Raw genomic sequence first — 24,769 nt, 5'->3', positions numbered from 1 at the left:
AAAATAAGTCTAAATATTTCACCTCCCTAAAAATACAAATTAACTCATTAAAATTAACCCAAGGGTCACTTCGGGGATCCAAAGAATGCAATTAACATGCTTAAATGATATCACAACCTACATGTTCCACCAACATCTTAATGCAACATTTTAAAAACTGAGCTCATCACCTTCCCTGGCTAGCTGTATCCCTTCATATCATCTTTGTTGTCAATGGTACAGCCATCCTTTCACCACATCGTCCCTCTGCCTATCCCATCTATAGTTTATGCGTTAATGAATAATTCCTTTGTGTCAACCTTCTCAACCCAAGTCCTGAGGTTATTAACTATGAAAATATTTTCATCTTTTTTTTTTAACAATCTATTGTAGCACAGATTTGAGGATGATGTTATTATGGGTTTTGGTTAGAAAAAGTCTATTTGCTAGGCTTCTAAGATCATTATGAAAGGGAACTTTGTATAGGAAGCATTTTTTAAATTAATGAACAACAGAGTTAGACACTAACTTGCACTGCCAGATGCATTTCCAATCATTTAAAACAGGAAGAATTTTATTATTGATTTCTTCCTCCTCTTCCAGAATGTCATCTCGTGGAGGAGCCCACAACTGAAGAGAATCAGTTGCTGTCAACAATCTGTTATCTGAAAATTAAAGAATGTTCTGTAATAAGCAAGGATTATCTGAAGAAATAAAGGCACATGAGGGCATCTACTTCAGTCTATAAATTGTTCTGTGAAAAATAAGCAAAACTGTCTATGAAAAACACTTGTAAAGTATATCCACTTAAAAAGTTGCATGAATCCACTAGGTAAGAAAACTTGAGAGAAATCTGAGAAGAACCACCACCACCACAAAGCCTAGAGACATTGTCTATCAGGTAAAACCTACAAAAAAAGAAAACAAAAGAAACACAGCAAAGTAGAATAGCAAAACAAACCCAAAAAACTCTGATATATACAACACAGGATATTCTCTGACTATAAGACATAAATAAAGATTATCAAAATTTGTTTTTCTACATAGACTATTAAAATTACCTTCATTAACTATGAATGTAAAAAGGGACAATAACCATTATTATTAGAAGTTTCTAACCTTTCAACATTAAAGACAATAATTTCTTGAAATACAAATAACAAAATGAGATAGGTTTTTTTTGTTTTATTTCTGATTTTATTTCTTAATAAATACAATAAGAGTAAAGTGCAGCACATTAACTAATGAAACAAATCATCATTGTTTCTTGGAACAAAACATTCAAAAGTGGGGGGGGAGCACAGAACTAATAGTAAATTAAGCACTATACAAAGCAGTGTATATGAAAAAGAAAAAAGTACATTCATTCAGTAGCAAAAAAAAGACTACTACTGATCATTTTCTTATTGTGGGAGGCTATATCACATTGTAATCATACACTTAAAACAAATTATTAACTTTCCATAATTTCTAAAGATAATTGCTAAATACCTTGAGGGTCCCACGCTAAATTGTATGTCACGGAACTCAAAAAAAACTGCCCAGTTTTAAGCCACTGACACTTGAGTTGCTGAAATATATAAAGAAAAAAAAAAAAAAAAAAGATAATGTTTTCAAAATGATATCCACAAACACTACCATATTATCATTTTCTTCAACTTAAGACTTTATGATCTGAAACAAAGATATAAATATTTCACTAATTATTTTCAAAATACTGTTTTAAAAATCATTTACAGTGGTTCCATTTACTATTCTACCATATCAAGCTGTTTGCCACGCCCAGTCAAAGCATGTCTCCCAGGCTTCCTTCCTTGTCTATCAACACATTCTTATTCCTAGGGTATCCTTTCTTCTCTACCTGTACACTCCTACAGTTACAATGATATCTAGCTAAACCATTACCTCTCCAGTGAAGCCTCTTCTGACATTCTGGCAGCACTCAGAGCAGTTTTTACGTGCATTATACACCACTGTAACAACCCACTCCAGAATTCATGACGGGAGAATCCCATGGACAGAGGGGCCTGGCGGGCTACAGTCCAGGGGGTAGCGAAGAGTCATACACAATGGAAGCGATTTCACACACACGCACCATGGTAACACTGATCAGGCTGAATTATCTTGTTTATATGTCTGACTCTCCTATTACACTGTAACTCTTCAAGGGCAGGAATTATGCCATAATGAGCTTTGTGTACTGAGTGTGGTAATGACTAGTACACAGATGCTCAATAAACATTTGTAAAAACAAAGCAAATGCACATTACAATGATATGCAAATTAACATAATCTTCTGGCATCAAAGTCTAAAATAAAACTAGATCTACCCTGATAGCTCAGTTGGTAAAGAATCCAGCTGCAATGTGGGAGACCTGGGTTCGATCCCTGGGTTGGGAAGATCCCTTGGAGAAGGAAAAGGCTACCCATTCCAGTATTCTGGCCTGGAGAATTCCATGGACAGTCCATGGGGTCACAAAGAGTCAGAAATGACTAAGCAACTTTCACTTTTTCTTTCAACCTTCCAAAAAGTCAACAAATTTAAACTATGTAATACATAAAACCCACAAAGTTGACATATATTATATTTGACTAATCTGCATCCTATATTTTCTTACTGTTTTCATTCTAAACTATAGAAAGAAGATTTAAAATTTAAAAGCCAAAGGCCTTTCACATGAAATACAGTAAAAAAAGTTTAGCTATTTCTTTGCAGTAGACAAACTAAAATGTACTTTTGTGAAAGTATGATGCAACATAAAGCCATGTCAAGGCTTTTTATTAGGCAAGTTATATATTAATTGCTTGGCAAATAATAATTTCATAAATGATAATACTCTTTCTACTTATAATACCTTAAAAATATTTTTAGCAATTAAATACTTTATTCAAGATTTCATGCCTCTCTAGAAGTGGAATTTTAAAATACAACTACAAAACCTGAATTTCAGTATATAAAAGTAATTTTATATTTTTTAATTAGGGGAAAGGTTATTTTTTAAACCCTATCTCTACTAACCCAACAAGTCACAAGAGTATTTTAAATACTACTCAACAGATCTATTTTAAAATAATAATTAAATCATTCCTAAAACTGGAGCTATCCCTAGTATTCTTTCCTTTAATAGTTTCTCAGAGTGTAACCTGTGGACCAATTACAAAGCAAAAATTTTGGAAGTTAGGTCTGGAATCTGAATTTTTTTCTTTTTTAATTTCTATTTTATATTGGAGTATAGTTATTTATCACATTGTGTTAGTTTCAGGCATACAGCAAAGTGAATCAGTTACACATATACATTTATTTTTTTCAGATTCCTTTCCATATAGGTTATCACAGAATATTGAGTAGAGCTCCCTATGCTACACAGTAGGTCCTTGTTGATCATCTATCTTATATAGATTAGTGTGTATATGTTCATCTTAAACTCTTAATTTATACTTTCCCCCTATCTTTTCTCTGTGGTAACCGTAAGTTTGTTTTTGAAGTTTGAGTCTCTTTCTGTTTTGTAAATAAGTTCATTTGTATCATTTATTCACTTAATCTGAATCTTAAAATATGTACTCTAGATGACTCTTAAGTACTCAAAACTTTGATATGTATTTCATAACACTATTAGAGGGAAAAGACTGATATAATTTGTACTTCTGAAAAGAAATGTAATATTCACATACATACATTTAATGAAAAATATCAAAACCACTCATTTATTGCATTTATTAAATAATTTTTTAATTACTGGTAAATATGTCAAGAAGTGACATCTTGGCACTCAGATTTCACACTGGCAGTTCAAACTATGTCTCAGATGGTGAAGTCCCAATGTATATAGTAATTTTAAATTTTTTAAAGCATTCTACCCATATTGGATTTTCTGAGTATTAAATAACATAAAATGTAATTCAGTACCCAGAGAGTAGAAGTAATGTTCCAGATACTGTTCTAAGTATTTGAGAGGCATCAGTGAGCAAAAGAAACAAAGCTCCTTACCCTCACGGAGCTTACATGGAGCTTACATTACTTACTAAATGGTAATCTAAATAAACAAGGTTAAGTGCTATGGGATATAGGTTAAAAATAGAAGGACAGGCAGGTTAGAATGAAGGTGGGAGAAGCAAGTGGCAATTCTTAAAAGGACAGTCAAAGCACATCCCACTGAAATGGTACTACTGAACAAAAACTTAAAGGGTCTGTAAGAGCTGGCCCTGAAGCTATCTAGAGAAAGAAGGACATTCCAGACAAAAGAACAACCAATGTAAAGGCCCTAAGATGGGAGGGCAACTATCCAAAGAACACTGAAAATGCCACTATGGCTGGAGTGACCAGAGAGGACAAAAATAGGAGATGAGCTCTGAGAGGTAATAAATGGGTACCAATGCGGGGGCAAGACGAGGGGTGGAGGAAGAAGGACTGTGATCCATTCTAAGAATTTTTGGCTTTCAATGTGAGAAATATGAAGCCATAAAAGAGTTTTTAGCAGAAAAGTGCCAAGATCTACTCTGCTAAGAGAAGAGGCAAGGGGTATAGATATTAGACAGAGACGAGTCTAGTTATCTAGATAAGAAATAATAAATAAGAGTTCAACTAGGGTAGATCCCAATTAACAAGGCAATCTCAATTAGGAATATTCTAGAAAACTGAGTTTCTAAAAGGCCTAGGGATATATTCCCAGTGAATGTAAAAGATCTTACAATAAATCACCAGACTAATTTCACACTGATATTCCAGCCCACCTTCAGTACCTGCTCCTAAGGAGCTCTTTACTGCTGTCAACTGGATTCCAAACTCAATAATAAAACTTTTCTACTATCATTTAATACTTACACAATTTCTCTTATGAGAATTTATGCCCAAGGGCTCAAAAATACAAACAGCATTACCATATGAAGCTGCAATCTAAAAGAGAATAAACAAAGCGTTAATATTTAAGGAAAAAAGAAAACAAAAATAACTTCCTTTTTACAATAATGTGTAAACTGATTACATGCAATCCAAATACAGTATTCATGGTTTTTTCTTTTCCATAAATATAACTGGAAAAGTCCTGGACTTAAGAATCTCTTCTCTGTTCAAAAATTCAGCAGGCTTTATTTCACATATCAAATATAAGGCTGACCTATTCAAATAGATCATCTTTTCCTATAAAAATTTCATTTTTAAATACAGAAATAAATTTTACTAACAAAGATATATTTCAATTGTACATCTGTCAGAAACCTTATAGTCCAGTGAAAATATTATAAAAACCATGAGAAGTAGAAAAAGACATCAAAGAGTAACAGGTATTAAAAATATATCAAATAAATGACATGAACTATACCATCAAACAAACAAAAAAAATTACCAGTTGGGAACACCATGGAGAAGAAGGAATAGAAAAAATGGACTAGGCAGAAACCAGTGAGACATTCACTGCAACTAGAGGATAAGCAACTGATGTGGACATCTCCAATGAACATCTCCAAGGGTCTGGGGGCCAAGAGGACTTTGTTCCAGGTCACACACCTAAGAAGAAGACACACAAACTCCTCTTTCCCTAGGAGCTATCAGTGCCTGTTCTCTAGTAACTCCTTGAAAGCCAGTTCCCAGTTTATCCTCCTGTTGGCAAGAGAGAATCAACTGCAGGGAACAGACCAAAAACCCTCTCTTCTCACAGCTCTGGGTCTATGAGTCAACCTATAAAGCTAAATTAGGTATTGGTTTTTAAGGTCAACCAAAAAGATCCACTCTTGATTTCAGGGCACTCTGATGCAAAAAAAAAAGTGATTTTAATTGTTATTTAATATCTAACACTCTTTTCAAGAAAAAGCTTTCCCTCCACAATGGTAGGAGGAGAGCTACTTAACATGCCTGGCTAAGGTAATACTCAGGTCAAAGTGTTACAAATGGCCACATTCAATATGTAGATGAATGAATGAATGAATGATTATCATGGCTTAATACAAAGTCATAAATTGAGAGTAATCATCACAAGGACTGGGGATAAAGAAAATTTTAAAAGATGGCAATAAAAGACAATGAATCAGGGATGTCCCAACTTGGTCTTCTTTACCTCCAACCAGGTTAGAAAAAGTAAAAACATGGTTATGGAAACCAAGGTCTTCTATATTAAAAAATTAAAAAAAAAAAAAACTTTGCTCCCAGACAATCTGCTTATTCTTATTATCACCAGCACATAAATAACAAAAAACACATCTCTGACAACTATCATAACAGCTCTAGGCAGGTTTAAAGCTACCACACTTGGCACAGGGAGATAAGCAATGAAAAATTAATGAGAGAAATCTGACACTGAGTGTTTTCTAAAAAGTAAACAATACTTAAGGAGAACAAATGGGGGAAAAAATTAGAAAAGCAAGAAACAAGTATCAGAAAACACCAGTGTTTTATACTATGTCAGTTTTTTTTTTTAAACTGGATTGTCATATTATTCACACAAATATTAAAGCTTGATACAAACAAGAAGGTAGGACAATGTGGGTACCCAGCAGGGGGGCAGGGGTAGAAATGGTATAATAACTGTAATTTATTGTTTGGCATAAATTTGCATTACTATGTAGCACCATAAATATTCTGATTAAACATTTACTTGATAAAATTTGTTATTACTCAGTAAATACAAATTTCTAGAACTCTAAAACTATTACAGGAAAAATATCACTCTTATATTCTCAGAAACATTTAACTCTGCTACACAACACTGGCCTTAAAGAACTGCTAGAACATACAGCAAAAACACTATATTTACTTTACATATAATCAAAATTTGATGTATATCATGTTTGAAATTTGGGGGGAGAGCAACATATGATGAAATTTGAATAATATTAAAATAAATTCTCTGTTCAACATCTGAATGAATGAGCTTCAATATTCTTCAAACAACAAATAGTTTCATTAACAGAAACTTTACAAAGCATCAGTTATATGACAAATATTATACTAGATGTTAACAACTTGCTACATTTCTTGATAAAAATCTGACATTATTGTAATCTGAGAGAGATAAGGTATGCTAGGTATAGAAGAGAAAAGCTTACTTTCCTCCTACTGGTGTAATAGCTGCCAGAATTATCAACTGGCAGAATACCAATAGGTACAGGAATGTGAAGCCTGCAGATCTTTTAAGACACTATATACAGGCAGAACAATTATAACTTAACAGTTTAACGGTTCTTCATAATTTGTATACAATCTATCATCACCCTTTCCTACTAATAGCCATCTAAGCAAGGTGTACTACATAATAAGAAATCGTAGGCAAGCCTTGTATAGAAGTCTAAGAATATTCTCTGAGATAGTTGAATATACTAAAAGATGATATTTAATAAAGTAAATAAATCCCTTACTCTTCCATGTTGGTTAGAACACTCCACACAGCTGACTTGGATGTTTCCATGCTTAGCACCAGGGATGATCTGCACACATTCAAAGTCACTTGCCAAAATAACAATATCACAGCCTGATCCATACGCCTAAAAGGAAAAGTTTTATATTATATAAAATATGTAACATGGGAATTATTATTAGTTTATCTTAGTTTTTGTTACTATTGCAAAGGATACTGTGACATATCTTACAAACATAGTTAACGTAATATTAAAAACATCAATTTCCAAATCAGAACACTAAAAGTCACACCAAATGCATGACACACCATACATTATCATTCAATAATTGCTACTAACAGGAAAAAGGGTTCTTCCAGGTCTTAAACATTACAGCCTCCATACCTCATTAATCCTTTTGTTTGGAAATTCTCTCTGATGTTCATTTCAGAAATAAGAGGAGACCCTAAAGAATAAAACCTTCATCTAAGAGTAATAAGGCATTGAAGGCTGCAATTGTGTTCCTAGTTTCAAACCAGGATTCAGGAAGATCACGAAAGAAATCAGATGCATTTTCCAACACAATTCCACATGGCTTAAAGAACTAGTTAAATAGACATGAACCCCCGAGGCAGAATGACATGTACGACAGGCAAACACTAACCAAACTCAACTGCCTAAATAAATCCATGATGAAGCCTCCCTGCCCACTCCCCTCAAGCACAAAAGATAAAGATAAAGAGAGGCACAGAGAGACACACAGATGGGGAGGAAACCAATTCAAAGTGGCAACACACACACATTTAAACAAAACAAAACAAAAAACCAATATATAAAATGTGACAAATATTTGCTATGGAAAACAAAACACAAAGTCAAGTTCCTGGAAAATTCCCTAGTTCAACAGAACTATACTGAGCAAAACCACATATTTCTTCCTATTGCCACACTTCTTGGTGTGTGCTATACCTGTTTTGCAACTTTGTGAATTTTACGATGACACAAAGGGCAGAGGGTGGGGACATTTTTCTTTTTGTTCCAAATTCAACTTACAAGTAAATATTCAAAACACCTAACAAGATAATTCTCAAATTAAAAAGTACCATAAATATAAGGTTTATTTTTTCCTTCCCCCCACTATTTCTACAGCCTTAAGCAATATGGTCACATCCTGGGAAATACAGATATTCAGTAGCCAGGGCTGACATCTGATAACATCTAAGCCAGTGAGGTCCACACACGGCTGTTAATCTAAGAGGGAGCTGAAGGTAAAGAGCAGAGGGAAAGACAGACACACTTTCTACCTGTTACCAACACTTCCAATGGTACCAAAATCCTTCTCTAACTACTATAAACTATCTTCAACTCCTGTGTTTACTTGTACCAAAAAGTTTCCCAAATGGAAAAACAAACACAGAATTTTAAGCATAGGAAATATGGGGGAAAAAATCACTCACAGGAGGAAATAACTACTTATACTCTCCCAGACAAGGCAGATTTGCTACACCATACATTCGAGAAAGCTAAACTGATTGGTAATAGTCCAGGCAGAAAAGTCTTTACACTTCCATTATTAAAATAACAAAAATAATCTTACCCTTAAACATTTCACAATTTCCAAAGTGCTCTATAGCATTACCTCAGCAAAGCAGACTGATGGTAAGAGCAAAACTTGACGGAGGTGGAATCACCACAGGCAAGGTTTCCAGTGTGTGTTCTGCAGTACTACGTGGCCTTAAGCAAGCTACCAAAGTTCTCTGAGCCTTTCCTTGTGGTAAAATGGAAGAAACAGTACTTACCTCACAGGATAACAGAATTAAAGTAGAAAATCTATTTACAGTGCTTAGCACATATCACTCATTACAGAAACAAAACCGTGCATGATGTCCCAAGTTTGGGCTAGCAACTGGGAATACAAAAACCCAAGATGTGGTCCCAGTGAGTCTCACGGGGAGATCACCTAGTGAATCACCAATCACAATTAAAGGATGAACTGCCACAACAGAGAGAGATGTGTTAAGTCACTCGCAGAAGACAAAAGGCATTCAATAAACATTAGGTCACTCCCTCTTTCACCTTTGCAACAAACCTGAAAGGAAGACATTATCGTTATATAAATATTCAAGTTCATTTATTTGCCCAAAATTACATAATTAAGTGGAAGATTTTCAAACTCAGGTCCTTATAATTCTTATGTTCTTTTTCCCTACATGACATGTCAAAGAGACATGAAATAGTTCAGGTAAGTCTTAGTACACCTGCTTCTCTGGAAGATGGGCCATCCCCAGCAACTGCTGCTCTGGACCTGGGCTCCTGCCGCTCAGTCACTGAAGAGGATTTTTGCTTCTCCTTAGATGGCCGTAACTGCCTGACCTTTACTACAGGACATGTACCATGCTCCTGAGCAGTAGAGAATCTTGCCGTCTTTCTGAACTGCAAGTTCCCAAACCTGGCTGCATCAAAACTACCTAGGGAACTTGTTAAACATACAAATTGCTTGGTCCCACCTAAGACTTACTAAATGAGAATCTTCATGGGTAAAAGAATTTGGCAATATCTATCAAAATTAAATACAACATACTCTTTGATTAGACAAGTCCCTATTTTACTATAAGCATACTTAAAAGTTTGCCAAAATATATAGAGAAGGATATTCACTGCTTCATTATTTAAAGCAGCAAAAACTGAGAATAATCATACCCTCTATCAGTAAGGATCAGTATTTTGGTCATCTGATGTGAACAGCTGACTCATTGGAAAAGTCCCTAATTCTGGGAAAGACTGAGGGCAGACGGAGAAGAGGGCATAAGAGGATGAGACAGTTGGACAACATCACTGAAGCAATGGACATGAGCTGAGTTTGAGTAAACTCCAGGAGATGGTGAAGCACAGGGAAGCCTAGCGTGCTGCAATCCATGGGGTTGCAAAGAGTCGGACATGACTGGGCGAGTGAACAACAACATCATCAGTAGAGAAGTGGTTAAATAAATTAATGAATATCCATAGAGTAGAATACTACACCATCACTAAAGTTTAGGGACCACTGGTCTAAAACAGCATCAAATCCTTTATCAAACTGGTAATTAACCACCATAACAGAACAATAATGTGTGGCACTAGGTTCCGTGGAAACACACCTAGGTAATGCCTACTATTTTATATAATATCCATGGTCATGGCTAGAATGGAACCCATGAACTACTGCACACGAAGAGGTAGAAAAGTACAGAAGTTGACTATTATAATTCTTTACCTTTCTCCAGAGTCTAAAGTACACAAAACCCCCAAGTATGCAAGGACAGAGGACTCATATCAGTCAGTACTGAATTATATGCATTCTAATTACATGAAGGCTCAAAGATTTTATATACATGTGTGTTTATCTGGTTGCTACTATACTGAAAGTTCCATCAGAGCAATGATCAGGTTCTTGCTTACTACTGTAGTCCCAGTACCCAGCACATAAGCAGCCCTCAACAGATACAGATACCTGTGTAACAAATAAATGATTCAAAATCGTCCTAATTTCTGGCTCCAGATGTCTATGTACCTGGAAAGTTGGTTAAAGAATATGGAGTTCAGACAGTTGATATAAACTAATAATTTGGCCAAGTTTATGATGGTAGCTATACAAAGAAAGATATTTTGGCTCATCTTCCAATCTAACAGCATCATGTATTTAGAAGACCCACCAGAAGGGAATCTATCAAAGCCTTCCTTAATTATTTACCATTTATTGAATACCCTCTATGACCTGGCAGTCTGCGAGGGGCTTTATGAACATTATATCTTCACAGGCTCCCTTTTAAAGATGGAGAAACCAAGGATCCGAAAGGATAAGTGACTCTCCCAAGTTCACAGAGTGAGGATTCATTTGCGTCATAATAAAGCTCCTTCTCTTTCCACTGCATCACCCCAACTCTCTCCCATTAAGATGTCTTAAAGGCCTATGTACATCTTTGTGAAAAGTGAAAACTGTTCAGTCGTGTCTGACTCTTTGCAACCCCATGGACTGTATAGAATTCTACAGTACAGAATACTGGAGTAAGTAGCCTTTCCCTTCTCCAGGGGATCTTCCCAATCCAGGGATTGAACCCAGGTCTCCTGCATTGCAGGCAGATTCTTTACCAGCAGAGTCACAAGGGATTGCAATCCAAAGTATAATTTCCCATAGCACCTAGCTCAGACCAGCAACTAAGAAGGTTTATACAAAATATATAATTACTCAAGGGATTTCCATTCTTTCAATTTTAGGTCAAATGCAATTTTCTCCATTCTTCTTTATCAGAATTCAGTTTTACCAGAGGAAGAATTTATAGTGCAAGAAGAAAACCAAGTACTCACTGGGACTACAAGCAAATACTAACACAACTGCAGAGAGTACAGGATGTGGGCTCCTTCGTACTAGGTAAATAACTCTCTCTGACTTGGCCAAATATAAACTAGCTACTCCACATGTGGGACAGAGGTCACAGGATCATTACAGGGAAGCAGGAAAATGGACACTAAGCCCTTTCTGGAACAAATAGATATCCCTTAACTAAGTTCATCTTCCCTTGGGTTCCTGGGAGAACCATCCCTATGCCGTAGCACCATATACCAGTATGCATAACAGTATCACCTATGAAATATTTTATCCCTAAGTCAAGGGTATGATTTGTCCAAACACACAGATGATATCCAAGAAAAGAGGAAGAGCCTTAAAAAGCATCTTTTCCTTCTATTCATGTGGGAGTTTCTTTTATGGAAGGACTGAACCATCCTTATGATGATAAAGAATAACTACTATAGCTAATTCTGTAACACAAGTTCTTAAGGCAACGACGTGCTCTAAAAATATCAACCCTCACTTCTTTTAACCTTACTTTTGGAGACCAAATCCATCCTATGAGGAAAGAGAAAAGTAGTCTCCTCTTGGAGCACTGAAACAAACTTTCCAACCTGGCTGAAGTTTTCAGCCTCAGTCTAACGTATGTGAGTCATAGTCTATCTGGAGAGGTCTCTGAAACCCTGCAAATAATATTTAAAGTCAAGTGAATGTGCTGGTTTTCCCTGGGTCCATAAATCTCCTTTGTCTGAAAGAATCTCTTCCTTAGACAAAGTATTATATTACCCCAAAATTATTACATGGAAGCTAAAAACTTGTGTATTTGTTATTACCAAGATTCTATGTTTTTAGTTGTGATGCCCAACATTTCATTAGGAGAGTACTGTCAATTAGCTGAGGCTGAAAAAAGCAACTCTCTTCTACTTTATTAAAATGTTACACATGAGAAAAATGTAAGTCTCATTTTCTAATGCCATAAAATTCCCTGAATTAACACACTGTCATGATCATAACATACTGCTGTTTCCTCTGGAGGGTTCAGTGTCCTCAGCAATGATTAAGTGTATCTGAATAGGCATAAGAGTCTTCTCTAACTTCAGTTTTACAGATGCTAATTGCTGCCGCTATATTATTTTTAAAAATGCAAATAACTAATATTCATATCTCAAACACAGTTCTAATTTCTCAGATTTCCCTTCAGTCTTAGATAAATTAAACTGTAAAGGAATGGGCTCTTAACTGCCTGACCAGGGACTGAATGAACCCAGGCCCTCAGCAGTGAAAGGGCTTGGTACTAACCACTGGACCAGCAGGGGATTCCCAACTTTCTCTAAAATCTTACACAAACATGACCTTTACTAAAAGAAAACAGAGTACAAGTATATTAAACTGGCATTTTCTATGGAGCAGGTGAATGCTTTAACATCCTGGTAGTTACAGGGTCAAAGTTTAAGGTCACTTACAACTACTGACAGATGGGTCTATATTTTAAAAAGAACAGCTACTAATCAACCAAGAGGCACTAAGCAAGTTGAAAGGCTTCACTGGTAAAGTGCTACCGTCTAATTAACAAGAAAACTCCACAAAGTGTTACTGTTAAACTACCACGTCTCCCTGAGAGTTCTGATTCACATAAATATAGGGCACTCATGGTTAAAAGCTAGAAAAAAAAAAAAATACAAGAAAAAGCTGCCATTTATTGAAAGCCTGCTGGGTAACAAGTACTGTACTTCAGTTCAGTTCAGTTCAGTTGCTCAGTCGTGTCCGACTCTTTGCGAACCCCATGAATCACAGCACACCAGGCCTCCTTGTCCATCACAAACTCCCAGAGTTTACTCAAACTCATGTCCATCGAGTCGGTGATGCCATCCAGCCATCTCATCTTCTGTCGTCCTCTTCTCCTCCCGCCGTCAATCCCTCCCAGCATCAGGGTCTTTTCCAATGAGTCAACTCTTCATATGAGGTGGTCAAAGTACTGGAGTTTCAGCTTCAGCATCAGTTCTTCCAATGAACACCCAGGAATGATCTCCTTTAGGATGGACTGGTTGGATCTCCTCGCAGTCCAAGGGACTCTCAAGAGTCTTCTCCAACACCGCAGTTTAAAAGCATCAATTCTTTGACGCTCAGCTTTCTTTATAGTCCATCTCTCACATCCATACATGACTACTGGAAAAACCATAGCTTTGACTAGATGGACCTTTCTTGGCAAAGTAATGTCTCTACTTTTTAATATGCTGTCTAGGTTGGTCATAACTTTTCTTCCAAGGAGTAAGCGTCTTTTAATATCATGGCTGCAGTCACCATCTGCAGTGATTTTGGAGCCCAAAAAAATAAAGTCTGCCACTGTTTCCACTGTTTCTCCATCTATCTGCCTCATAGAGAATATTGAAGTAAAATACTACTTTTTAAAAACTTCTACATCTAAAGAAATAGAATGAATTTTTTGGACATTAAATTATTAGAAATAGAGAAAATAAGTACCCAATATTTTGCTTATTAATTTGTTCTTAATATGCTTTCCATGCGAAAGAATTTTAAAGTTAAGTATACTACATAGCAATATTAATATGTAATGTTTATGACAACTTTCAATTATTTTGTAACTATTGGAGAGTTCCAGAAAATCATTTAACCTAAATGTTGACATTCTGAAGGAGACAGTTCTGATAGTATTCATGAAAATATTTCCCAGCTAATATGATTAAATTATTAAATTGTAATTAAACTTCCAACCCTACAATATGATGGAAAGAGTACATTCCCGAGAATCTAGGGGTGCTAACACTGACTATAACAATGGAAAAATCATAGTCTCTCTACATGGTTCCTCAATCAGCCAAATGAAAGACTGTGACTAGATCACTTCTGAGACTCCTTTCACCTTTAAATTGTGATTCTGTTAAGTGTAAACAAATGTGCTTCCCCGTAATCCAGTGTACACTATTTTACACAGGACCCTAGCTAAATGTTTTATACCTTATGACTCTTTCCCCTACTCAAAGCTGACAGGAGACAAGGATGGGTCCAGAATAATGACCAGTGGCTACCAGATGGAAAGGATGAGCTATGCCAAAGTCTAGTCTGAGGAATTTAAGCCAAAGAAACCAGAATCAGCAAGAATTGATCTGAAAAGTCATACATATTCACGGATAAGGCAGCCATTAAGACCCATGTGAACTTTGAAATTGGAATCACCAGTTTGAGAAGCAAATGGATGAAATATCAAGAAATAAGAAAGAACTCATAAGAAAACATGTATCCAAACTCTCTAAGAAGGGGCAGTTTGATCTTACCAGTTTTTTAGTTCAAATCACTCTGAAGCTCAGTTGCCCTCCTTGATGATTCAATGCGTATACAGAAATAAACCTTGCTTTCACTTCAGTTCCTCTGTCCCTTGCCCTGACTGGAACCTCAACTGGTACAAAGACTGGGGCCATGTACAGCAGGGCTTCAAGGAAAATATGGAATTGTCCATGATATTGCAGCAGTAGCAATGAGGATATGCCAGGACAGAAAGCTAGCAAAAAAAAGTGTGTAACAGAGATACAGTTACTAAAGTAGTTATCTGTGATCCCTTGGAACCCAGAATATGTATCTGGAGAAAGGCTTTGGAGCACTAAATAGCCAAGCATACTTTTTTCAACTTTGAAGAATAGACAGCAAAAACCAATGAGCAAGAATATGGTGCACCTCTCACTCTCATACACCACTGCAGTATAAAAACATGTGACTTTTCTGGAAAAAAATGGTAATATGAATTAAGAGACTCTAAAGACATTTAAGTCCTTTAATTCCATTTCTAGGACTCTACCCTGAAAGACATTCAGACATGCAAACAAACATTACAACTAGTACCAAGATGTTTACTGCAGCATTATTTAAAGTCCAGAAAAAAAAAAAAAGAATGGGCTCTGTGATGACCTACAGGGGTCGGGTGGGGTGGGGAGGTAGGAAGGAGGCTCAGGAGGGACAGGACATACGCACCCATATAGCTGATTCACGTACTGTGCATCAGAAACTAACAACACTGCAAAGCAATTATACTCTAATAAAGAATTTCACACAAAAAAGTTTTTAAATGGAAACCTAAACATCCCATAATGGGAAAATTATGCTTTATCATGTCAAGTGTATTGTCTACCATACTCACAGTCCTCTCAAAGCAAAATTGCCCCACCCACAGTCCTTCTGAGAGGGCAGCCATGACAGACAACAGGACCAGCACTCACTGCATACAACTGCTTGGACCAACCAGGGTTTGACACTGATTCTGAAGACCAAGAATCTAACACTAAAAATTATATTATGGCAGGCAATCCATGATGTGGCCTTGCTTAAAAAGGTGACCTGGGTTAGATTCCAATTTCCAGATATTCACGGAAATACTAAGAAATGTAGCAGGTAGTGATAGGCAGTAAAGCCAACAGGACCTTGTACACAAACACCAGGGCAGTCCCTGGGATCCTCATGTAAGCCAGGTTTAACGGATCCAACACAGAGAGAGCCGGAGATACTATGAGAGCCGCAGAGCCCAACAGAGACAGAGGAACCAGGCCCCAGAGATGACCAGGCTCCTGATATCCGAGGCCCAGGTGTACCACGTACGCCTTGTGTTACAAGATTCTTGGAAGAGTTATCTTGTTGACTGAAAAAAAATAAAATACACAACCTAAAAGTTCAGAGTTATATTTTACTTGATGGATTTTCTGAGGACCTCAAGGCTGGGAGGCAGCCTCAGACAGCTCTGAGGAACTGCTCTGAAGTAGTAAGGGAGAAATTAGGATATACAGGAGTTTTGTCAACAAAGACCAGGTAGTCAGAACATTAAAAGATCACTGTTAACTAAAGAAAACCAGACATCGCAAGTTAATGAACTGATCACTTTTCTATGTACGGAAAAATGAAAGAGTGGGCTCACTGAAAGCATAGCTTGAAATGCACCTTAGCTACCTAGGACCAGTATCCCTTTCTTTCCCATCCTGAGTCCCCTGGCAGTTCACCTTTGGGGGTGGCTGCAGTGGCTGAGGATTGGCTGCAGGCAGCCCAGTCATCTCTGCCCTGTGTTCCCAAAGAGTAACATCCTTTGTTTACTGATATGGCAGGCAACAGTTTTCATTCATTCAGTCAGTCTTCTACTCTCCTATATTAATTACAATTCCCCATTACTTAGATAATTTGTATCTTGACTTGTTCCATTTAAGTCTGAACAAGTATTTACAGCAAGATGACTGTTGGGGATTCAAGTCAACAAATGTCTACTGAGCCGTTAGTGTGGACCAGGCCCTCAGGGCATAATGTGATGGAAAACAGGCAGGGTCTCTCTATCATATGAAGTATACATTTTGCCAGGGAAAGGGAGAGGTAGATGATAAGTTTTTGTTTTTATATTTCTTAATTTACAGAGAAGGCTTCAGATTCTCATTAAAAATCATGGACAAAAAAAAAAAAAAAATACGTCTATATTCACTTACTCAGAAAACTCCACTAAGCCAATTTTTTAAAAAATGTAGAGGTGTACATAAAACAAATAGCCATCACAAAGAATAAACTTAAAGTGAACATGTGTGTAATCATCACTTAAAAAAGACAGTAATTCCAGCAGTCCAAAAAAGACCACATGTCCCTTCAAAAGTACACTTCTCTCCTGCAAGCAAAGTAGCATTACCCTGACTTTTTTGGGAAACCACTTCCTTGCTTTGCTCTGTAGTTTTTCCACTTGTGCATGCATGCCTAAATAATATGGTTTAGTCTTGCCAGTTCTCTGAATTTTGTGTACATGAAAGTATAATGCATATATTCTTTTATCTTGCTCTCTTCAGGAATATTTGGTCAGACACATGTTGCTGTGATTCATTCACTTTCATTACTTATTAATATTACCTTTTATGTACCACAACGTATCTATTCTAAGTCCCTGAACAGCTTGCATATTAAAAACCATGCTGCTCTAAAAAGCAAAGAAACCAGAATACTGTTCTGAACATTTTTGTAGCAATATACTGTGTATTAAATGTTTCTCTCTAGAATATATATATATAAGAGGAACTGATAGATCATTCAGTATATGTATCTTAGATTTTAGTATATAATGATAAAACACTTTCCAAAGTAGCTATATGAAATAATATTCTCACTATCAAAGTATAAGAATTTCCATTTCTGGATATTCTTGCCATCACCAGACACATCAAATTAATCTTTTGCAAATGTGGTAGGTATGCAATGGTATTTCATGATTTCAACTTGCATTTCTGATTACTATACAGGAAAATTCCCTTTTTGTATTCATCTAGATTTTCTCTTTCTTGTGAAATACCCGGTCAAGACTTTTATCTACTTCCTTAAAAGTTCTTGGTTCTTTTCTTATTGATTTGTAGGTATTTTTATATTCTGGATACTAAACCTTTGTTTAATATATGTGATGCAATTATCTTTTCCAAATCCATGGGCTGCATTTTCAGATCCTCATAATTAGATTCCAGTTAGGCATTTTGGGCAGAAAGAGCATAGAAATGTGGCCACTTTCTCACAGCATTTTACTAAGAAACACATTGATCTCTCTGTCTCATCTCTGGTGATGTTAACTTCGATCAGTTGATAAAGGTGGTATCTGCAAAGTTTCTCCTCTATAAAAGTATTATTTTTCCCTTGTAATTAATAAGTATCTTGCAGGAAGATATTTTGAGGTTATATGACTATCTACCCTCAAAATATCTTCCTGCAAGATACTTCCTACAAGCATCCCTTGGATGATTCTTGCCTAGTCAGTTATTACTACTAAATACGATGGCTGTCTAATGGTAATTTTCTAATTCCATCATTTCATTATTAGTTGACTTTCTCCTATAAGGAAGAGTTTTCTTTTTTTGTCCATACTGGGTAGCTTATGGGATTTTAGTTCCCTGACTAGGCATCGAAACCAGGCACTTGGCAGTGACAGCATGGAGTCTTAACTACTGAATCGCCAGGGAATTCCTCTTATTTTTTTAATTGAAGCACAGTTAAAGTGTAGCTGATTTACAACACTATGTTAGTTTCTGGTGTACAGCAAAGTGATTCAGTTACACATACATATATTCTTCTTCATATTCTTTTCCACTAGTTTATTAGAAGATATTGATTACAGTTACCTGTGCTATACAGTAGGACATTGCTATTTACCTGTTTCATATATAGTAGTGTGTATATGTTAATTCCAAATTCCTAACTTATTTCTTCCCCTTGAGTTTTCTTAATGATTTTTGCATTTTTTATATTAAAGATCATGGATTCTTACCTCATTCAAAGGGAAATAATCTACTACCATCACTTATTTTCATATTCAAGTTGTCCCAGACTTGGTCAGTAGGAATCCTTCAAGCTAGCCCTACATTCTTTTGACATATTCTCACCATTCTTTGAACAATTCCTTACTTTCTGGCATAAGAAATTCCAGGTTCCATCTAGGCTTATCATCCAACCTAAAATCAGATGTTTCTCCAATGTTGTCTCCTCTCAGTGGAAAATGGCATTTAGAAACCAAGGTCCTGATGCCAGTCGTTTCTGCTACTGGAGTACCAACTGCATCCAGGCCCCTCTCAGCTGACTAGGAAACACATATGTCTGTGTGTGCACATGCATACATTCATAAATGCATGTGTGTATATATATATACAGACACCCACATACATTTTCAACTCTCCATTGAAAGGTTTAAAAGCAATGACATCCAGGACATACATACATTCCTACCATATCTATATGTCTCCATACCTATACATCATTGCTCTCTCCCTCTCTTGCTCTCTAAATATACAAATATATATACAAATTTACACATTATAAACACAAAACATATAAATATATGGATACACACATATACATATGAAACCTGGTTCATATCATAAATAAATTTATTTATATACAATAGTATATTTGGTGTTTTGTTTAAGAAATATTTTGAAGCCTGAAGGTCATGAATAAATTTATAGACAATAAAGCCTTCTAAGAGCTTTATTGTTCTGTCTTTCATACTAGATCTGTAACCTACCTGGAGTTCACTTTTGAGTATAGCATGAGGTAGAGGCCAAGTTTCTTTTTTTTTCCCTATATAAATAAGAAAATGTCCCAGTACTACTGACTAAGACAATAAACCATTCTATACTATTGTACCATGTCATCTTTGACATAAATCAAGCATCAATTGGGAATTCCCTGATGGTCCAGTGTGTTAAGACTCTGAGCTTCCACTGCACGGGGGCACAGGTTTGATTCCCAACAGGGGAACTAAGATCCCACATGTTGCACGGCATGGCCAAAAAAAAAAAAAAAAAGCATCAAGGGGTGTGTGAGTCTGTTTCTTGTGCTCTGTTTTGTTACTCTGGTATACTTTTAGGCCACCAATACCACACTACGTTAATGACTACAACTTTATAAATCTTGGGTTGGCAGAAGTCCTTTCATCTTAAGAAAGACTGCTCTATTCTCAGGCCTGTCTATTTTCATAAAATTTAGAATTGTTCCATCAAATTTCACAAATCCCCTTAAATTTTTGGCTGGGAATACATCAAAGTTATAAATCAGCTTGGAAATAATTGATACCTTTACAGTACTGATTCTCCCAGTCCATACACATGGTATCTACCTCCTGTTATTTAGGTTTCTCAATAAAATCTTATTAAATTCTGCCCATAGAAATCTTCTACATGTATTATTAGATTTATTGCTGATCCTTGATATTTTCTGATGATATGAAAAAGAGTATCATAGTTTCAGGTCCAAGTAAGGACGACAGTTTGTCTCTCCCACTGAATGCAGCTATTGAAACATGGACAAAAGGCATGGAATAAATATTTTAAAACTCTGAAAAGTAAATGACAGCAGGTGAACTGGGAAAGAACAAAATATGAAATTTACTGTACTAGCAGAGAGTTTAAAGAACACACACACAAAAAAAGAGCTCCAGGAGCATTAATTTACTTTTGGCTCAAAAAGTAGGAAAAGAGACTCTCAATTTTCCAAGAGAGGGAGAGAAAATTCGCCATTTATTCTGTTCTTTTCTCCATTTTCTCATGTATCAGTCCCCAAGCAATCTCAGAGCTGCAATAGGAGGAGCTATAATCCCACGAGACTCGGGGAAATCCCTGGGACTTTTTTCCTTTCCCTGTCCTACTGCTATTTGGCACTGAGCACAGTTACAGGAAGCACAGAGCAGGGTAACTAAACTCTCAGCTTTTCAGCCAGAGAACCACCAAGGGAGCCCCAGCAAACCAGAAAGCATCAGAGAAATCGCAAAAAGGGAAGAGCTCAGAAGAACAATCCAATAAACATTTTTATAAATTTCTGGGCTCATCCCTGGGCAGCACATGCATAGATCATACCTAAAACAGCAGAATAAACACCCTGGGGATCTGAACTACTGGCAAGACCACTGCCCAGGTCTTACTGTATACTGGTCATTTGTTGCATATACACAGGTTATCTTCAAATAGCACTGCAAGGCCCTTGAAAATGGAATTCACACTGAAACTACAACCTATAGAAGGCCGGTCAGACCTTTTGGCCTGAACCCAAATAAGCTGACTGCCTGCTGAATTAACATCCTTCACAGAATTTACACAAAACCTAAATACTGTGTCTCATAACACAATATTTTAAACAGCCCAGGTTCAATGCGAAATTACTCAGCATACAAACAGCTATGAAAATCTCATATGGGAAAAGACAATCGATAGACAGATTTTTAAATTATCACACATAGATGTTAAAGTGACTACTATAAAAATGCCATAGAAATATGAATATCCTCAGACCAGTAATATAAGCTTCCATCTTAATCAATTTGAAAAAGAGCAAAACAAATTCAAAGCATGCAGTAGTCAGGAAATAATAAAGATAAAAGGAAAAATCGATGAACAGGAAATTGTTGTCCTGTGACAAAAGGAAAATAATATATGATATGAACAAAATAAAAATCTAGTTCTTTGAAAGGATCATGAGAGACTATTACAAACAACTATATGCCAATAAAATGGACAACCTGGAAGAAATGGACAGATTTTCAGAAGAGTTCAACCTTTCCAAGACTGAACCATGAAGAAATAGAAATTACAAACGAGCCAATTACAAGCACTGAAATCAAAAGTGATCAAAAAACAAAAGCTCATGGCCAGATGGCCTCACAGGTGAATTCTATCAAACACTGAGAAAAGAGCTAATGCCTATCCTTCTGAAACTCTTTCCAAAACTTGTAGAAGAAGAAACACTTTCAAACTCATTCTACAAGGCCACCATCACCATGATGGCAAAACCAGACAAAGACATCACATACAAAAAAGAAAATTACAAGTCAATATCACTGATGAACATACATGTAAAAATCCTCAACAAAATACTACAAAATTCAGCAAGTCATTAAAAAGACCATACACTATGGTCAGGCTTCTCTCATACTTCAGTTGGTAAAGAATCCACCTGCAATGCAGGAGACTCCAGTTCAATTCCTGCGTCAAGAAGATCCGCTGGAGAAGGGATAGGCTACCCACTCCAGTATTCTTGGGCTTCCCTTGTGGCGTAGCTGGTAAAGAATCTGCCTGCAGTGTGGGAGACCTGGGTTCGATCCCTGGGTTGGGAAGATCCCCTGGAGAAGGGAAAGGCTACCCACTCCAATATTCTGGCCTAGAGAATTCCATGGACTGTATAGTCCATGGGGTTGCAAAGTCAGACACGACTGGGTGACTTTCTTCTACACTACGATCAAGTTTGGCTTATCCCCGGGATGCAATTCCTGGGATTCTTCAATATAAGCAAATCAATCAATGTGATACACCATATTAACAAACTGAAAGATAAAAACCATATGATAATCAATAGATGCATAAAAAGCTTTTGACAAAATTCAGCATCCATTATGATAAAAACTCTTCAAAAAATGGGCAGAGAAGGAATCTACCTAAACATAATAAAGGCCATATATGATAAACCCACAGCAAACATTATTCTGAATGGTGAAAAATTGAAAGCATTCCTTCTGAGATCAGGAACAAGACAAGGGTACCCATTCCTGCCCCTATTATTCAACACAGTTTTGGAGGTCCTAGCTATGGCAATCAGAGCAGAAAAAGAAATAAAAGGAATCCAGATTGGAAAAGAAGAAGTAAAACTCTCATTGTTTGCAGATGACATGATATCATACATAGAAAACCCTAAAGATACTACTAGAGCTAATCAGTGAACACAGTAAAGTCATAGGAATCAAAATCAGTACACAGAAATCACTTGCATCCTACACATTAACAACAGAAAATCAGAAAGAGAAATTAAGGACTCAATCCCATTTACAACTGCAACAAAAAGAATAAAATGCCTAGGAATAAATCTACCTAAGAAGACAAAAGAGCTGCATACAGAAAACTGTAAGACACTGATTAAAGAAATCAAAGACAATATAAACAGATGGAGAGATATTCCATGTTCCTGGGTTGGAACAATCAATATTGTGAAAATGGCTATACTACCAAATGCAATCTACAGATTCAATGCAATCCCTATCAAATTACCAGTGTCACTTTTCATATAACTAGAAGCAAAAATTTCACAACTCGTATGGAAATACAAAATACAAAAGACCCCATATAATCAAAACAATCTTGAGAAAGAAGAATGGAGCTGGAGGAATCAACTTTCCTGACTTCAGATTATACTACAAAGCTACAGTCATCAAGACAGTACGGTACTCGCATAAAAACAGAAATGTAGACCAATGATACAAGATAGAAAGCCGAGAGATAAACCCACACACCTATGGGCACCTTATGTTTGACAAAGGAGGCAAGAATATATAATGGAAAGATGACTGTCTCTTCAATAAGAAATGCTTGGAAAACTGGATAGCTACGTGTAAAAGAATGAAATTAAAATACTTCCTAACACAATACACAAAGATAAACTCAAAATGGATTAAAGACCTAACTGTAAGACAAAAACTACATAAAAGTCTTAGAGGAAATCATAGGCAGAACACTCCATGACATGAATCACAACAAGATCTTCTATGACCCACCTCCTAGTGTAATGAAATAAAATAAAAAATAGCTGATTCATGTCAATGTATGACAAAACCCACTGAAATGCTGTGAAGTATTTAGCCTCCAACTAATAAAAAAAAATTTTTTTAATAAAATAAAAAATAAACAAGTGGAACCTAATTAAACTTAAAAGTGCACAGCAAAGGAAACTATAAACAAAGTGAAAAGACAACCCTCAGAATAAGAGAAAATAAAAGCAAATGAAACAACTGACAAAGGATTAACTTCCAAAATATACAAGCAGCTCTTACAACTCAATACCAGAAAAACAAGCAAATCCAAAAGTGGGCAAAAGACCTAAACAGACATTTCTCCAAAGAAGACATACAGATGGCTAATAAACACATGAAAAGATGTTCAACCTTGCTCATTATTAGAGAAATGCAAATCAAAACTACAATGAACTATCACCTCACACCTGGTCAGAATGGCCATTATCAAAAAAAGAGAAAAAAAAATCTATAAACAATAAATGCCGAAGAGCATGTGGGGAAAGGGGAACCCTCTTACACTGTTGGTGGGAATGTATACTGATACAACTACGAACATTATGGAGAACAGAACATTATGTAGATTCCTTAAAAAACTAGGAATAACACGACCATATGACCCAACAATCCCACTACTGGGCATATACCCTAAGAAAATCATAACTGAAAAAGACACATGTTTCCCACTATTCACTGCAGCACTATTTACAATAGCTAGGACACAGAAGCAACCCAGATGTCCATCAACAGATGACTGGATAAAGAAGCTGTAGTGTGTGTATATATATATATATGTATATACACACATACAATGGAATACTACTCAGCCATAGAAAGGAATGCATTTGAGTCAGTGCTACTGAGACAGGTGAACCTAGAGCCTATTACATAGAGTGAAGTAGGTCAGAGAAAAACAAATATCATATTTTAGTGCATATTTATGTAATCTAGAAAGATAGTACTGATGAACTTATTTGCTGGGAAGCAATGGAGATGCAGACATAGAGAACAGACTTGTGGATACAGGGCCAGAGGGACAAATGGAAAGGATAGCATGGAAACATATACACTACCATATGTAA

The 24,769-nt window shown here is 36.2% G+C and overlaps 1 protein-coding gene across 2 annotated transcripts in view; it reads right to left on the bottom strand.

Moving 5' to 3' along the window:
* The window catches only part of DMXL2 (Dmx like 2), a 159,934-nt gene that overhangs the window by 121,573 nt on the left and 13,592 nt on the right, over positions 1–24,769 (bottom strand). For both annotated transcript variants that reach the window (XM_065941922.1, XM_065941923.1), the window contains exons 2-5: positions 7,327–7,452; positions 4,802–4,873; positions 1,471–1,549; positions 509–644 (exon numbers count right to left, since the gene is read on the bottom strand). In XM_065941922.1, the coding sequence (XP_065797994.1) occupies positions 509–644; positions 1,471–1,549; positions 4,802–4,873; positions 7,327–7,452 (413 nt within the window). The remainder of the gene's footprint in view (positions 1–508; positions 645–1,470; positions 1,550–4,801; positions 4,874–7,326; positions 7,453–24,769) is intronic.

Source organism: Muntiacus reevesi, chromosome 7 (genome assembly GCF_963930625.1).
Source record: "Muntiacus reevesi chromosome 7, mMunRee1.1, whole genome shotgun sequence".
Lineage (NCBI taxonomy): Eukaryota > Metazoa > Chordata > Mammalia > Artiodactyla > Cervidae > Muntiacus > Muntiacus reevesi.
The sequence above is the reverse complement of the archived record's forward strand: the minus strand, read 5'-3'. Positions and strand labels throughout refer to the sequence as shown.